We start from the raw sequence: 17,229 nt of genomic DNA, 5'->3' as shown, positions 1-17,229 counted from the left end.
AATGGAGGTAATATTGGTACCTATTTTATAAGGTTTTATAATGATAACTTAGTCTCAATCTATTCAGGGTACTTCGAACAGTGACCGTATAAATGTTTGCCGTTACTTCTAAGCGACACTGTTACCTGTTGTCCCAAAGCAATTTAGATCATTTCATGTGAACGAGGGGTTTTCTTGGAGCATTCTCTAGCATTTTTTACTTTTCAGAAATGAGATGTGGTTGTACTTTGTTTTCTTTAAGCATTTCTTGTTCATCGCCTCTGTGCCACACACCTTTTAAGAAGGCTGTCCAGGAAGCCCCCTTTCTTTGGGACCCGTGCTGCCCTAATGGCCTACATGATTACTGCAGCGCTGTCAGCCTCCTGCCCACAATGGAACCCAAACTCCTGCTGCACAGGCACTGGGCACAGTTGCGCAAGGAGCTCCCTCCCAGGTAAATCTGGAATTGGGAATGAGAGATTCAGGTTCAGATCAGCTACTCTCTTCAGTGAGGGAGATACAAAGCAGGAACTGCTAGACTAGGAAGTTGAAATGCAGAGAGAAGAAGGCCAAGAGATGAAGACAGACTCCCAGACTCCCCACAAGACTGCAGTCTGAGGTTCCCCCTTCTTTCTAGACTTGGTGTCCAAATCTCCTCTGAACAACGTGGCACTCATAAAAGAAATCTTCATTATTGCAGAGGCTATGTCAACTCTTTTTGTTACTTATAACTGGGAATGCTGTCACTCCCATAGTACAAACAAAATGAGTAAATAAGAGTGTAAGAAACTGTCATGGGAAACAAAAGAAGGGATAATGCAGCTTGCCAGTACCTCACTATTTTCCACAACAAGGGTTCTCTCTGGCTTCTCACTGTCATCAAGTTCTGGTAGCCAGACTGGTTCTTCCAATTCCAGATCTGAAATAATTTCTTGAATTCTTACATTTCTTTCCTTCACGCGTGCAATTTCAAACTCTTTTTGTTTATATGCAGCATCAAACTCATGATTGAAAATAGTTTTTACCTTGTAAGTGATATCCTGAAATATCAATATGTTACTGAAAACACATCACATTATATCTTTATTGGTAACGTAATCCTACAACTTTACTTTTCCCACAAAATCATTTTAAGTTGCAGTAAATTAATCTTTCTAAAACACTGTTTATATTAAATCATTTCTTGGTTCAGTAACCTACAGTGGTATCCCATACATAGGATTAAGGCAACAACTTATACCACAACCTTCTTCCCAAAATGTAAGTTATAACTCAATATGCTGAAGTGGGTGATGAATAGTTGGAAGCTCTTTTGTATATATTCTTAAAAAATGATCATAAAACATGCAAAAAGCAATGTGTAAGTGCTTAAATTGGGAAATGTCTTTTCTTTGGAACTGTGTTTGGGGGAGATGTAGTGAGGAAGAGATGGCCTATAGAGGTTGTTTGGAGAATCTACTAGACAAGCACAAGCACACACAATATTGATCCCATATACAGTCAGGTTATTCTCAGGTAAAAAGGGGATGCAAGTTGGCGAGGTGGATCAGCCAATTACTAAGGTGGCAGGTGGGTTCAAATGATTTATTCCCATCTCTGCTAGGAACAATGGATCAATTCAAAGTAGCCTTTATTTTTACCATCAGAGTTCAGTCTCTATATCTATCCTATTGAAGATGAAACCATTAAAGCAGGGTGGGAAAACGATCTTAGCAGCTGGCACCAGAATTTATCTTAGGCTCAAAGGACCTTTTTGTAGGAAAATGGTTTAATAAAGCAGCAGAAACGTGAGACCTTAAATGCATAGTTCAACAGAAACTGGGCAAGAAAAGCGGTAACTAAACAGTTCTTATTATAAATGTACAGGAATTTCAGGGGTTGAAGGAGAAGAGAAATAGATAGAGCAGAGTACCATGGCAGGAGACTAGAACTCAAAGTGTAGACATGGCTAAAGGACTTTCAGGATCAGGAATGGCCAACATTAAATTTCAGACTATTTGTATTGGTGTAATCTTCATCATTGAATTCTCAAAAACCTTCCGTAGGCATGTACAGATGTATTCTGAGACTGACTTTTGTTTGGTGGAAAGCAAGCAGTAGGAGCTTAGAGCCTGAGGGATGCTGCACCTTATTCCCGAGCCCCAGAAGTTATGCAAATCTTAGGGAGGAAATTATATTTCCAAGGTTAAGGGGATAGACAAACAACCACGTCTTGATCATACAAGGAGGTCCCAATTGACGTCTGGGTTTCCTTGAAGATGGCATTCAAGGATTTCTTTTATCTTCGAGCTAATTGAAGATCTAAGTAGAAGAATGGTTTGTTTGTGGTGTCAGCCAGTGTAGGTGTTTTTTAGAAAATCTGTTATCACAGAACCCAATCCAAATGGATGAAAGAAACTCTTGTACACAGCTTTCCTTAACGAACGTGGATATTTAAAGAACATCAGGATATTCCTCTGTGTATATAAAGACACCACTTGATTGGCATGAGATTTCAATTTTTGAGCCTTTGTAAGACACCTCATGAGGATGTTTAGAGATTTTCAGGGATAAAGAAAAAATTCACCCACTTTTAGTAATATAATTTGGTTGATTTTCTCCTCTCTGGAATGAAGTTCCAATTGGCTTGACAACAAAGAGGCATGTATCCCAAAATCAGTACACAGACTGCCAAGCAGGTAATTGGGCAACTTGGTATCTTTTACTGTCACGTCTTCTTCCTCCTCTTCATCCTCCTCTTCATGACGAGGCTTTTTAACCATGGTCATAGCAGACTGAAACTCTATAATTTCCTTCCGTAGCTAAATATAGAAAAAGGTTACATGGAAGTTAATAAGAATTCTCTAGAGGGCAATTTTGTGACAGCTTAATTGCTTCAACAATCACTTTAAGATGTTAAATTGTCCCGGTTGGTATAGCTTGGTGATTAAGCTATGAACCAAGTGATCACAGTTCAATTTTTAGTCAGAGCACATGTCTAGGTTGTGGGCTGGATCTCTAGAAGGGGATGTGCAGGAGTCTGCTGATCAGTGGTTCTCTCTCATTTTTTGTTTCTATTTCTCTCTCCCTCTCCCTACCTCTCTGAAATCAATAAAAATATGTTTGTTTGTTTGTTTTAAAAAAAGAAGTTAAATTGTCCTGTCAACAACTGAATTCAAAGTGATGGATAGACTTAAAACTGCTGAAGAGATGAAAGCTTTGGAAACTGATAAACTATGGGTAAATCAAAAGAGTAGAAATTGTCCTTGCTAGTATGTAATATTTATATTTTGTTGTCAGGATGATAGCTGTTTGTAAATATTTTGAGTTTTTGTTAGAACTTAAGCATTAAAAAAATGCACCTTTTCATGTTTTACAAAGGAACTTATTCACATAGGACTGGTGGGTAGGTTAAGAAGAATTAAATACACCTTCATTTTATGCAGGAGGCTGCCCATTGTCTTCACTAGCAGAGAAGTGCAAACAAGGATCCCAGAATGCTGGTGACCCTTGAACCCAGGGCCTGAGTTATGCATCAATTGTCTAGTCCAGACAATGGGGGCTTAAGTTATTTCTTGATCAAATAGTCTCAGAGTAAATCCTCCTAATATTTACTGACCTTTAAGATAGCCTGTCTGTCACTGCAATTACCTGCCTGACTAAGGGTTTTATGTTTAACGAAAGTTGAATAAAAGGCTGGTGTGGCCTGGGCACCGGTAGAAGTCCTTCCCCTTGAGTTGGACTTGCCCGCCTGGCCCCCCAGTATTTCCAAATTATCTCTTGTCTCTTCTCTTTCATTTGTGTGCGGCTCCTCTTCCAGATCCTGAACCCTGAACCACGCGGGACAGGGGGAACACACATACACAATTTTATGTTTCAGAAAAATAATGGATGCAAGGTTCTTGCCAAAACAAAACTACACTAGTGGGGCAAGTGTTTTTGTAGTGGTTTGATAGCGATTGCTGCTTTGTAAAAAGCTGGAATTGCTTTAGGAAAAAGAATAATTCCATCAAAACAGACACTACTTCATCTTTGACCAATTATCTTAATTCAATCCCTAGAGAGATGAAAAGATAAAAAGAGTAGGACATATCATTCCCAAATCTCATTTTTTAAAGTATATCCTCACATTTATTTTTTTATTTTTAAAATATACTTTGATTGATTTCAGAGAGGAAGGGAAAGGGAGAGAGAGAGAGAGAGACAGAGAGAGAGAGAGAGAGAGAGAGAGAAACATCAATGATGAGAGAGAATCATTCATGGGCTGTCTCCTGCACGCCCCACACGGGGGATCTAGCCTGTAACCTGGGCATGTGCCCTGACAGGGAATGGAACTGTGACCTCTTGATGCTCAACCACTAAGCCACACTGGCTGGGCTGTATCCTCACATTTAAAGGCTAGCCAGTGTTGTGTAGGATACAGGCTTCTTGATTCTGTGGATTTGATTCCTATATTCATTAGGATATGTTCTACAAATTAATACGAAATGAAAATATAAATACAGACAATATCTAACTTTATTCTAAATTGTATCCCAACTCAAATCTGTGTGAAGGTTTTGAAGTAAAACATATCACTTATAAAAACACACATATATTTAAAATTGTACTTTCAAACACTCTGTTTCAATCTTCCTTTGCTGCAAAACCCTCTTCACTTCTTTCAGCTCTTCTGCCGTGCGTTCTTTCATTGGGAAGTTCTCAACCACGTAGGGGATATGAAAGCACTTGTTGGAAAAACACACAAAAGAAATCCATTGTTAGTGCAAGTGTGTGTATCTGGAATGGAGTGGGGGATGTTTCCCCTGATGAAAATTAATTCATAGGTTATCATGTATGAGTGAAATGGAAAGTTTCTTGAAAATAAAACAATATATTCCATGAGTACGGGCGTAAACTTCGTTTAAAAATGCTGTGTTTTGTGAAGGATTTACGTCTGGAGCAGTGGTTCTCAACTAGGAGTGATGTTGCTTGCCCTTCCCCCTCCTCTCCAGCCCCTCAAGGACATATGGCAATATCTTGAGGCATTTTTGATTTTTACTAATGGGAGTATTGGGATCTAGCAGATAGAGGCCAGGGATGTTGCAAAACATCCTACATTCAATCCACAATAAAGAATTATCTAGTCCAAAACTCTGTTTTTGAGGAATATGCAATCACATAAATGTAGTCTGACCATAACCAAATGGGGGATGGGGCATAATTAAAAGTGAAGAGGGTGCTGTTAATAGTTACTCTAGGATCACAGGTATAAACTGGGACTTTGGGTCACCCTACACAAAGAGGGAAATGGGAATCTCAATGAAAAAGCATGAAAAACAGTCCTTTGGAAAATGTGAAGGCAGGCACAGGGAGAAAGGTGAAAAACAGTATTTTTTATTTTCAATCTGTGTGGATGGTGAGTGACATTTTGAAACAGACAGATATGAAGACTTGGACGCAGGTAGTGCCATAGAGAAAAGAGATGCTAAGACAAATCTTCAGAGATGCTAGCTTGGAAGTGCACAGAGACTGAGCAGAGAGGGAGGAGTGAGATAAGAAAAAGTGACACATCTAGGTAAAATTCAGTACAGAAAGGGGCAATGCTTTTTTAATGTATAGATTTTCTTAAAGTTCTTTTTAAAAATTCTTTCTGCCATGAGACTTTCAATGAAATTTCTCACTGGCTAAGTTAAGGTGTGTACCTTATATCTGCAGTTATATCTGTTACCTTCAGAGCTCGACCTTTCACAGCCATTGAATTCCAGCATTCCTCTTTAATAATTTCAGCCAAATAGCTCTTGGCTAGGTTATGCATGTCCACTTCTTTTCTCATCTTGAAGAACATAGATGAAGGGAAAGATAAAAATGAAAATGTGGCCTCTTAAAAATAAAATCTCATTTGTAAATTCACTAACTGTCATGGCTGCATTCTTAGTAGTGGTGGAGTTTGGTCTTCTTTCCCCAACACAGTGCTGCTCTGCCCCCAGATGCACTGGGTAGTCAGCGTGAGTTTGGAGACAGAAGCAACGTTAGAGTGAGAATGGGAACAGGCACCTAACCCACACTCACTGCAGAGCAGTCCAGCTGAATGGGCTGGGAGAACCCGGTACCAGAATAGGAAGGAACATTCCAGGCCTGAGTGAAGGCAGGGCCAAGGAAGAGCCTGAAGCCTGGTGGGCAGAATGGCACTTCCTTACTCAGATCCTAGTTGTGGGATCTTAGCCAAGTGACTCTAGCCCTGAAGTCTCAGTTTCTGCAAGTGGGGAAAACAAAAACCTATCTTTTTGGATTGTTGCAAAACCAAATAACACTCAAAAAGCCCCTAAATTGGTGTTTATTTTGTTATGATAAAAATGGGATAATTTTCAACAGCTTCCTATTGCACTTTTAATTAAAAAAGCGAAATTCTTTACCATAATATACAAGGATTTGAGAGCTGGCCTCTGCCTACTTCTCCCACATCCAATGAGGCTCTCTCACCCACTGTGCTACAGCCTGTCTGCCTTTCTCTTCCTGGAGTACTCTAAGCCACTTTTGCCTCAGGGCCTTTGTTCTCACTGCTACCATTGCCCGATATTCTCTCCCCAGAACTTTGCATAGCCAGCCCCCTCTCTTGTTTTAGTTCCCAAATGAAATGTCACCCCTTTAAAGTGATATTCTTTGACTACAGAAGTGGATCTCCCACATACATCACAGCATCCAGTTTGTTTTAATCACACAATATAGAGAGGTTTGTTTATTATTGTCTGTCTTCTCCACTAGATTAGCCCTATGTAGGTGGGACCTATCTGTTTTATTTACTGTTCTAGAGGCCTGGTGTGGTCCATTGGCCTGGCCTGTGGGGATTGGGCCAAAACTGGCTCTCCGACATCCCCTGAGGGGTCCTGGTTAGCGAGAGGGCAGTTCTCGGGTGACGCACCCTGGAATCGGGCTCCCTCCTCTCTGGTTCTGGGTGTGTCCCCCGAGAATCGCAGCTTCCAAGTCACTGCAGCTCAGCAGCTCCTGCGTTGTGTCTGCCCTCTCGTGGTCAGTGTGCATCATAGCTACCGGCCAGTTGGCGGGTTGCTTAGGCTTTTATATAAATAGACTAGAGGCCCAGCGTACAAAATTCTTGCACTCAGGGGGATCCCTCAGCCTGGCCTGCGCCCTCTCGCAATCCAAGACCCCTTGTTCCTTACCACACACCTGCTCGCTGCTCCTTACCACTCAGCTCGCTGCTCTTTAATGCTGCCACAGAGGTGGGAAAGGCTCCTGCCACTGTTGCTGCACTCTGGCTTCTGGCTAAGCAGCGCTCCCTCTGTGGGAGCTCACTGACCACCAGGGAACAGCTCCTGCATTGAGCGTCTGCCCCTGGTGGTCAGTGTGTGTCATAGCAACAGGTTGTTCCGCCGTTTGGTTGATTTGCATATTAGGCTTTTATTATATAAGACTAGAGGCCTGGTGCACGAAATTCGTGCATGGGGGAGGGGTCCCTTAGTCCGGCTTGCACCTCTCCAATCTGGGATGCCTCAGGGGATGTTCGACTGCTTCTCGCAATCTGGGACTACTGGCTCCTAACCACTCGCCTGCCTGTCTGCCTGATCACCCCTAACCCCTCTGTCTGCCTGATTGCCCCTAACCACCTCTGCCTACCTGCCTGATTGCCCCTAACTGCTCTCCTACCAGCCTGATCACCCCTAACTGCTCCCCTGCTGGCCTGATCACCTCTAACTGCCTCTGCCTCACCCTGCACCCAGGACCCAGGATTCCCTCCTCCGGCTGGCCGCAGGCACCCAGAACCCGGACTGGCTTCGCCCTGGGCCAGCCACAGCCGCAGGGGACCATTGGTGTGCAGATTCGCCTGGGCTGCAGCCACAGGCACTCAGGACCACAGGGCGGGTAGCTTGTCTCTCTCCCAGGCCGCAGGCACAGGTGAAGCTGCTGGCGCCCAGGACCGCGGGGCTGGCAGCTTGTCCCTCTCCCAGGCTGCAGCCCCAGCCGCTGGCACCCAGGACCGTGGGGTATGCGGCTTGTTCCTCTCCCGGGCTGCAGGCACAGAAGCAGCTGCTGGCACCTGGGATCACGGGTGGGCAGCTTGTCCCTCTCCCAGGCCACAGCCTGTCTGGTCCCCATTCCTCTCTTGTGAGCTCATTTGTGCTTAGCTGGTCCCCATTCCTCTCTTGCGAGCTCATTTGTGCCTGGCTGGTCCCCATTCCTCTCTCCCTAGTGTTGAATGTCTGAGCTGTGATGGCGTGAGGGCATGATGACCATTTGAATATTAGCTCTTTATTATATAGGATTCCCAGCTCCTACAATAGTGTTTGGCACAAAATAGGTATTCAATAAGCTTTGTGGAATGAATTGATGGATAGATAAATGATTATTCAGGTACATTTTATCTCCTCGAGTCAGTCTGTTGAGGTCCTTTTGATCTTGATTCTGTTATCCAAATAAACTTTTACTTATTCTCAGCACCATGTCCCTCAATTTGACAAATTTGCCTCATTTCTACATATTCACCCCAATCATTAATAAACATGTTTAACAGGACAGAGTCCTGATGCATATCATTGGAAACCTCTCTCCTAGAGACATCAGTCTCTGTGTAATTGTTTAACCAACTATGTAATTCACTTAAATGTCCTTGAATCCAGCTACTTTTCATTCTCTTGTTTAGAGGGGGAAATGTGTTTACACATGTACACTCAAAAAATCAAATATACCATGCATGTTGAGAAAGAGGTAACTTAAGAACATCCTATATAAAACACAATTAGGGATTTTACCTAAAATAAAATAAATATGAGTAAACAATGTGATGTGACTGCCACAAAAAGATGCAAAGGCTGAATTAATAGAAGTACAGAATTTTGTAATGTAGAGGTTTCAGTTTATGCTTTTCTCTAAACTGGACAGATAATAATTGGAATTCTTTTGTGGGTGCCAGCTTTAAAAATAATGAAATCAGAGAAAAACTGTGTGATGATGATGAAGCTATTCAAACTACATTATATTATGGTCATAGGAGCTGGGATAATTAGCTGAGACAATAGAAAATACCATGGTAATTACTAATCTTCTCTAACCATTTTCAGAGTGGCCATAGAGTTGATGGTGCCCAAAGAATAGAAGAATCAGTGAGTATAGAGAGAAAGATTTCAACTCTAATTAAGGTTGACATGAAATGGCTGAGGGGATGTCTAAAAATGTTCAAACACATGGTGGAAGATGTTTGGTATGAATATCATGGAAGAGAGACAGACATCAGATGTCTGGCTGGCCTGGATGGTCTTCTTTCCCCTAACCCCCAAATTCAATAATTCTCTGACTCGTTCCACCCATATACACTAGGTTTGCTTTATTCATATTGTGTGCTGGAAAAGTTTTTGTTTTATTTGCATAATTCTAGAAAAGTTTTCCTATTTTCTCTCTGCTTCCTTTACTGTAGTGCTTAAATCAGATTTTTCCATACCTCTGCCACTTCGCTCTCACTTTCTTTCTGAAGCCGGTCCAGTTCGTCCAGATCCAGGCCAAATTCCCGTTCCTCTAATTTTGCAATATGATCTTCTGCTTCATTTTCTTCCATCATCTTCAGAACCTGAATTTTAAAATAGGAAAGGATGGTGACAAGTGAAGAATTAAATTTTAAAGACACAGTTTTCCAACCCTTAGATAAAAAAATAAAGGTTCTGTTTATTTAAATGTAACTACTGAATAAAGAAGTAGGTGCTTATTGTGATAATTTAAGTTTTAAAGTTTAATCCGCAAAAGCTCATTCATCTATTAATAACAAACAAAATTTACAAAGTCATCACTTCATTAAATTATATTAAGAAATTATTGATATTTAGGTGTGCCAATGCTATTATAGCTATGTGTTTTAAGAGTTTTTATCTTTTGGAGGTTCACATTTAAATAATTAAAGATGAAATGATATGATATCTGGGATTTACTTCAAAATAACCAAGGAAGGGATTTGTGGGTAGAGGTCTATATGAAATAATATTGGCAATGGGATTTATTATATTATTATTTTCTTGCCTTTTAAAAATATGTTTTTATTGATATTAGATGAGAGGAAGTGAGAGGGAGAGAGAAACATCAGTGAGAGACAAAAGAAGTATAAGAAAATTAGACCAATATTACTCATGAATAGAAATAACAAAGATCCTAAATAAAATATTAGCAAATGGAATCTGGTGTATTACTTAAAATGACCAAAGTCTATCTGAGGAATACAAGGCATTTGATCAATTTCATAATAAAATTCACAATAAAAACTCTTAGGTAATAAGGGACAGAAGCTACAGCAAGCATCACACATAAAAGCTAGTAGCAATCCTGTTAAGTTTAGAAAGAAGACATGCATGTTTCTGGTCGTGACCACTATTATATTAGAAGCCCTTGCCATATGACAAGAAAAAGAAATGAAGTATAAAGATTGATAAGGAAGAGACATGTGATTTTCAGAAGATCTGACAGTATACCTACATAATCCAAGAAAATCAACTGATAAAATAGTAGAACTAAAAAGAGAATTTAGCCCTAACTGGTTTGGCTCAGTAGATAGAGCGCTGGCCTGCCGACTGAACTGACCCAGGTTCAATTCTGATCAAGGGCACATACCTAGGTTGCGAGCTCAATCCCCATGGGGGCGTGTGGGAGGCAGCCAATCAATGATTCTTTCTCACCATTGATGTTTCTATTTCTCCCTCTCTCTCCCTTCCTCTCTGAAATCAATAAAAATATTATTTTAAAGAAGAGAGAATTCAGCAAGGTTATCAGATGTAAAATCATAGCATTCATATATAGCAGTAATAACCAATTAGAAAATGTAATAGAAAAATATTCCATTCACAAAAGCAAAACACTATAAGATACTTAAAATATAACCTTAATAAGAAAATTATAGTCACTTTTAGACTATAAAACCTCACTAAAGAATATTTTAAAAAATTAAATAGATATATGCTTATATATTACATTTATTAATGCATATTACATATAAGATTTATATTATAAATGTATATATTATATATATAATTTTACATAACAAATAAATTCCTCCACAAATCATACTATGAGCAATATATTCTTAATCAAAATCAAATCAGAGTTTTTCATGGAACTTGACAAGCTGACTTTAAAATTCAAATGAAAAAGTGTGCATAGAAGGGAACTCCAAGGACATGTCCTCTACATACAGAGCAAATAAGTTGCCAAAAAAAAAAAAGTGTGCATAAAGAGGTCAACATTTTTTTTGTAAAAGAAGAGCAAAGGGAGAATTACTTTCAAGATATAAAAATATTTTATAAAGTTATAACAATCAGAATAGTTTGGAATTAGCTCAGGAAAAGATCAATACTCAATTTCAGAATGGAGGGTCCAGAAACAATCTCATATACCTGGGACTCCAGGGATTAATAGAGGAGGAGTTGCAAATCAGTGGAGAAAGGATCGTCTACTCAATAAAAAGCACTGATGAAATGGGCTATTTACTTGAAAAATATAAAGTTAGCTCCACACCTTATACCATTTATGAAAATAAATTACAGGTGAAATGAAGGGTATTAGAAGAAAATATGTGAAACTTTGGAAGCCCTCTTAAAATCAGACACCAAAAACAAAAGCTATAAATAAAATGATCAATACACTTGGGTCATAATTTTTAAATTCTGCATTTAAAAAGGCACATTATAAAAGTTGAGAAGACAAAATACTTGTAGTATATTAGGCTGAACCATATAAAACAGCAATTTCATGTGGTTCAATCAAATAATAAGGGCCACCTCTAGATTTTCCCCATGCACACCTCATGCTCTTTTCCTCTACCTGGGATGAGATCAAGCAGAAAAGCCCGAAGAATTGAAAACAGCCTCCAGAGTATAGGAGTCATAGTGAAAAAAAGTAGGGCAGGCGCTGCTTTAAAACCTTATTTTTAATTATGTAACTCATTACTTACTTTGTAAAATTGTAAACACACAACTTTCATTAAGATAATTATTAGAAAATAAGATAAAGTATTTGGAAAAGACATAGAGAAGAAAACCACTGTTTATGTATAGTACAGTATGGTAAAATTTCTACCCTGTTGAAGAATTCCAGAAAACGGAGCTTACTGCATACAGGCAGAAAAGAAAATGGATATAGCTTCTCATGCTGTATTGAACAAAATAATCTTCAAAAAGTGATTTTAGAAGGAGGGTCAAATGTATTAGCATATGAAATCACAACACTTACAATTTTAGCAAGTTCTTTGATTCCTCTTTTTATCTCTTTCCTTTTGTTGGAAAACAGTTTAACCTCTTTTTCAATGGCCTGAAATGGAATAAGTGTATCACTTAAACAGGCAAGAAAAATTATAGAGAGGCAAATGGTATCTGTATGTATATACAGATATAGACACAGGTACATAGACAGATACATAATAGATAGCACTTCTCTAGCAACACAATTTTTAAAGACTAATAATATAAAAGTGTACCCGAAGTAACACTACGGCAACACCTTGCTTAAGTCAACTTCGATTATGTTGGCTGAGGCAACATAGTAGTTTCCAGTCAATTAGAAGGCCAATGGAAAGAAAATAATTAAGTAGTAAAAAATTAGAGAATAGTTGACAAAGGAAAATCAGTGAGACTAGATAAGCAGGCTAAATCCAGACATGAGCTACTTTTACCTTTTTCACCATCCTGCACATCTGAAGCCAGGCTGTCCCTTTTCCTGTTCTTGGCCCACTCTTTTCTTTCATCACCTGTGCAGCTCCCCTAAACTTCCCTCCAGCATAAGGTATCACACTTCATTCTTTGCTTTGGGTTACCTGGACAGCTTTGTTAGGTTTCATATCAGCTTAAGTATAGTTCTTAAAGCTCATATATTATCTAAAATATCGGGCTGTTTGGGGGGGGGGGGTGTTTGCTTTCAGGAAGGTTACACTTGTATAATGGTATGCTCTGCCAAGTAGTATCTCATTCTACTTTCCAGCAGGTTATCATAGGAAACTGATCTATTTGGCATACCTACAAAGCATTATTTCAAACTCTCCCATATTTGATACATACTTCTTGGCTTTTTCGTTCTAACCAGGAAATTTCCTTCTTATTAACAAATTGGGGTAATTCCTCTTGTGATGACGAGTGAATGCTTGACTTTACTTCCTCATATACCTTAGAAAAAGACAGACATTTCTTAAATTTAAAATTCATCAAGTTCTCTTCCTCCCACCCTACTTCATATACTTATTTTGAATTCCTTTGCACTTGTTGCATTTTTAAAAAATAATGCCAAAATTGTTGCCTACCCAACATGCAATGTTTTATTAATTTAATTCCGCCAGTCTGTCCTCACATCAGCAACACTTTGCACCGAGAAAGAAGAAAGGATCACATGTTCACCAAAACACTCTCTGCTTCTTCGTGTTACCGTTGGCCAAATGCTCCTGCTAGTCAAGGCCTGCTCCACAATTTGGATTTAGGATCTTAATCTTTTCCTCCTTCTCGAGGCCTTTATGCTTTAAAAAAAAAATCCCATTGCCCTTCTGCATCATCCATTTCTCTCTTCTACAGAATCTTTCCCAAATGTGCGCTGGTATCTCCTGTCCTAGGAAAGCCACTCTCCATTGACCATCCCATCCCCACTTCAGGTACCACCCCCTTTCTAGTCTCTTTTTGCAGCAAAATGTCTTGAAAGAGTTTGGGATGCCCACTCTCCTGACCCTCCTATAACCTCACCGTCTGCCCCTTCTCATTCTCCTTTGCCTCCCTAAATTCCTTTCCTGGATATCTAGAAGATGCTCTGTCCCGGTCCCTTCTGTTTCTTACCATTCGCTCTTCCATGATGACTTTACCGTTTTTTTTGGCTTTAAATTCCATCCACATGCCCTTGACTCTCAAATCAACATCTCCAGTCCTGGCCTATTCTCAAAACTCAAGGCTTATCTATCCAATGGCCTACTTGGTATCTCTGTGTGGCTTCTCAAGATTGGCATTAGTAACTGATTTCAGATTCCCTTCTTTCTCCCCAGAGAAGCTCCCCGCCCCACAGTCGTCCCCATGTTCACAAATAATATCACCACCTGCATAGTTTTTCAAGTAAAAACTACTTCTCTCCACAATACTCCTCCACATCCATCCTTGTTACTTGGATCTCTGGCATAGCCTCCTAACTAATCTACTAATTCCACTCTTGTCCCCTACAGGAAACATTCTCCACACAGTGGAAGTAATTACTTCAAAAATGTCAATAAGATCTTGTAAATCCTCTCCTCAGAACACTTTAATAGGTTCTTATCAAATGTCAAATTAAATCTAAACTCTATCTGGTTTACAAAGCCCTTTGTTACCAGGCCTTTTCCCAGCTTGAGGACCTCATTTCCTACCTTTCTCTCTCTTGTTCCCTTTAACTGCACAGGCCTATTTTAGGTCCTCAGACATGTCCAACTCTTTTTCCCCTTTGCACTGAGGACTTCTGCCCCATCCATGTTGCATGTGGGCACCCTCTTTTTAATTCAGGTCTCAACTTAAATGTCTTCGTGGAGAGGCTACTCCAGCCAAACACTGTCACACCAAGCCATTTTTGTTCACCAAATAGATCTTGTTATTATCTACTTTTCTTATTTATGTGCTTATTTACCCTCTCTGCTCACTCCCAACCCTCAATTAGAATGTAAGCTTCATGAAAGCAGAAACTTTTTTATCTTGTTCATGCCTATATTCCCCACAGCCTAGCATATTGTGCTCAATAAATATTTGTTAAATGATTGAATGAATGAATGAATGAATGTTGTTCTCTGGCCAGATACTTCCTAAATACTGTATGTGACATAAAAGTATAGAAGCGAGACCACTTTGACTAAGCACCAGAATTGGTAGTAAGAATATTTTTTTCCAGGCAAGCCTGATCTTATACTATGGTTTGAATAAGTTCTGAGGTATAATATTTTCCATTGCTTTGAGAAAGGCTGAATATTTTCTCTTCAGTCACATTTAGCTCACGCTCTTTTTGAGAATCATGGTGTACCTGGACAAAAAGGAAAATTACTAAATATCTGCTTAAAGAAAACTATAACTGCAAACTGATAGCTGATTTAAAAAGAAAGGAAGTGTGGTTGAAAAGGGATTCTATGGAAAGTAACCTCACAGAGTGCTCTGATCATAAATCCCTAACTGGCCAGATCATGATGGGCAGTTTCCAAAGTCCCCAGGCATATAACTTCTTTAGTAAAAGGTTTATCTTTGCCTTAAGCAAGCCGTGTCCATTGTTTTTGTTATGTCCCAACAGAGGGCATAGTCTTGTCTTGTTAACTATCCTATAATCCAATCCCTGCCTTGCTTTTTTTGCTGTCATATAATCTTCCTTAGCTCCCTCCCTAATTTGTGATGCATAAAAGAAACTGTGAAACTATCTGTGAAGCATTTGAAATCTTGCTTCCTGGCAATTGCCAATTTGGCTCAAATAAATGCCTACAAAAATTCTTTACAGGTTTGGCCATTTCTTATGTTGACAGAAAGAGAGAAAAAAACTATATTGTAACTCAACTGTTTGTTCAGGTTCCACATCCAAGGACTCCCTTAGTTTCATACTTAAATAAACATTCTCATCATCGATGGTGCTGCTCAGAGAAGCTAAAAGATGCTGGCAATGTTGAAGAATGTTAGAGGCTAAGCTTCCTCCAAACCGCCTATATTAATAAAAAAGAGAACACACAAGCTATAAAATCACAAAAGTCACATTTAGCAGTGTTATTTCCAGGTACACAACCATTTCCACACAAAGAAATATGTGGACAATTCTCTGAAGTGCCCTGTAGATGTTAGGACTCTACTTCTTAGAGCCCATTCATAGGCTCCAGGACATGACAAGCCCCTGGACTTATTTGGGTGACCTCTTCACATGCTGTCTGCATAGCCTTGCCCTACACGTACTCGGTACTTGCCTTGGTGATGACACAGAAGAGCCACTCCTCTGGTTGAACCCTTGGAATGTCCTAGGTGCTGCACTGCTTCACATATATCACCACATTCAGTCCTCAGAGTCCCCATCCCCACTGAGGGAAATCTTACTTCCACTCAGTCCACCAGCACATTTCATGACTTTGGAAACATCAGCATCACCTGGATGATTTATTAAAACAAATTTCTGGACCTTACCCACAAAGATTCTGATGCTGAAAGTTTGGGTGGGGCCCAAGAATATCTATATGTAAAAGACTAAGCCACTGTTATGACCAGAACGACCGGAATGACTGGTCGACCAGTCGCTATGACGCACACCGAACACCAGGGGGCAAACGCTCAATGCAGGAACTGCCCCCTGGGGGTCAGTGCACTCCCACGGTGGGAATGCCGCTCAGCCAGAAGCAGGGCTCATGGCTGGTGAGCGCAGCAGTAGGGGCGGGAGCCTCTCCTGCCTCCACAGCAGCACCACCGAGCAGCAGGGATCAGGCCAAAACTGGCAGTCCAACATCCCCTGAGGGGTCCCAGATTGTGAGAGGGCACAGGCCAGGCTGAGGGACCCCACCCGTGCATGAATCCGTGCACCGGGCCTCTAGTGCATTTATAACAAGCTCACAGGTGCTACAGGCCCCACCTTGAATAACATCGTTATAGAAGGGCTGTCATCTGTTTGAGGTTACAAGCTAATAAGTCCTGGACTAAGATTTCAAAGTCAACTTTGTTTTGAGTCAAAAGTAAATAACTATGATAGGTGGAAATGTCTTTACTTCCATAAATAGGGCTTAAAGAAAACGATATTGTTTGCTGTTACCTGAGATGCTATTTGTTCACTGACTATAAAGGATATGTTAGGACATACAGTGGGGCCTTGACTCACGAGTTTAATTCGTTCCAAGACCGAGCTCGTTAACTCAAATTACTCTATCAACTCAATGCAAAAAATCGGCCGAGAGACAGCTGGTATCTCAAAAAACTCATTAGTCGGGACACTCGTAAGTCAAGGCCCCCACGTATATAAAATACAAATTGATTAAGAGTCTAAGGATAAAATGAGCATGATGCTGCAGTATTCAAATTAGTCTTTGAACTAAGTGGCTAACAAAATTATTATGATATAAAATCTCCACAATATCTAACATTTTCAAATGTCACTGTGAAAGGCCGTGTTTTATTATTGCTTTGACCACATGAGGCACTATGAGATATTATTTCTAAGGAAATGAGCTGCACACTGACTAGTGATGTCCACTGGCAGATCAAACAAGGCAACATTTAAAGTCCAGGCTATCGCCTTCATGCTCTCCGCCCCTGGTCATCATCTGCACGCTTCAGTAGTATTTGTTTATTTAGAATTCTA

At 40.0% G+C, this 17,229-nt stretch overlaps 1 protein-coding gene across 2 annotated transcripts in view; it reads right to left on the bottom strand.

Annotated features, from left to right (window-relative positions):
• CFAP43 (cilia and flagella associated protein 43) overlaps nt 1-17,229 on the bottom strand; it is an 87,866-nt gene that overhangs the window by 25,180 nt on the left and 45,457 nt on the right. For both annotated transcript variants that reach the window (XM_070432338.1, XM_070432339.1), the window contains 8 exons: nt 15,457-15,598; nt 12,981-13,085; nt 12,160-12,237; nt 9,392-9,517; nt 5,669-5,773; nt 4,569-4,685; nt 2,550-2,780; nt 813-1,019 (listed from right to left, as the gene is read on the bottom strand). In XM_070432338.1, the coding sequence (XP_070288439.1) occupies nt 813-1,019; nt 2,550-2,780; nt 4,569-4,685; nt 5,669-5,773; nt 9,392-9,517; nt 12,160-12,237; nt 12,981-13,085; nt 15,457-15,598 (1,111 nt within the window). The remainder of the gene's footprint in view (nt 1-812; nt 1,020-2,549; nt 2,781-4,568; nt 4,686-5,668; nt 5,774-9,391; nt 9,518-12,159; nt 12,238-12,980; nt 13,086-15,456; nt 15,599-17,229) is intronic.

This window comes from Myotis yumanensis, unplaced genomic scaffold (assembly GCF_028538775.1).
Source record: "Myotis yumanensis isolate MYYU_CA2020_CCGP unplaced genomic scaffold, mMyoYum1.0.hap1 SCAF_13, whole genome shotgun sequence".
In the NCBI taxonomy this organism is placed as follows: domain Eukaryota; kingdom Metazoa; phylum Chordata; class Mammalia; order Chiroptera; family Vespertilionidae; genus Myotis; species Myotis yumanensis.
The sequence above is the reverse complement of the archived record's forward strand: the minus strand, read 5'-3'. Positions and strand labels throughout refer to the sequence as shown.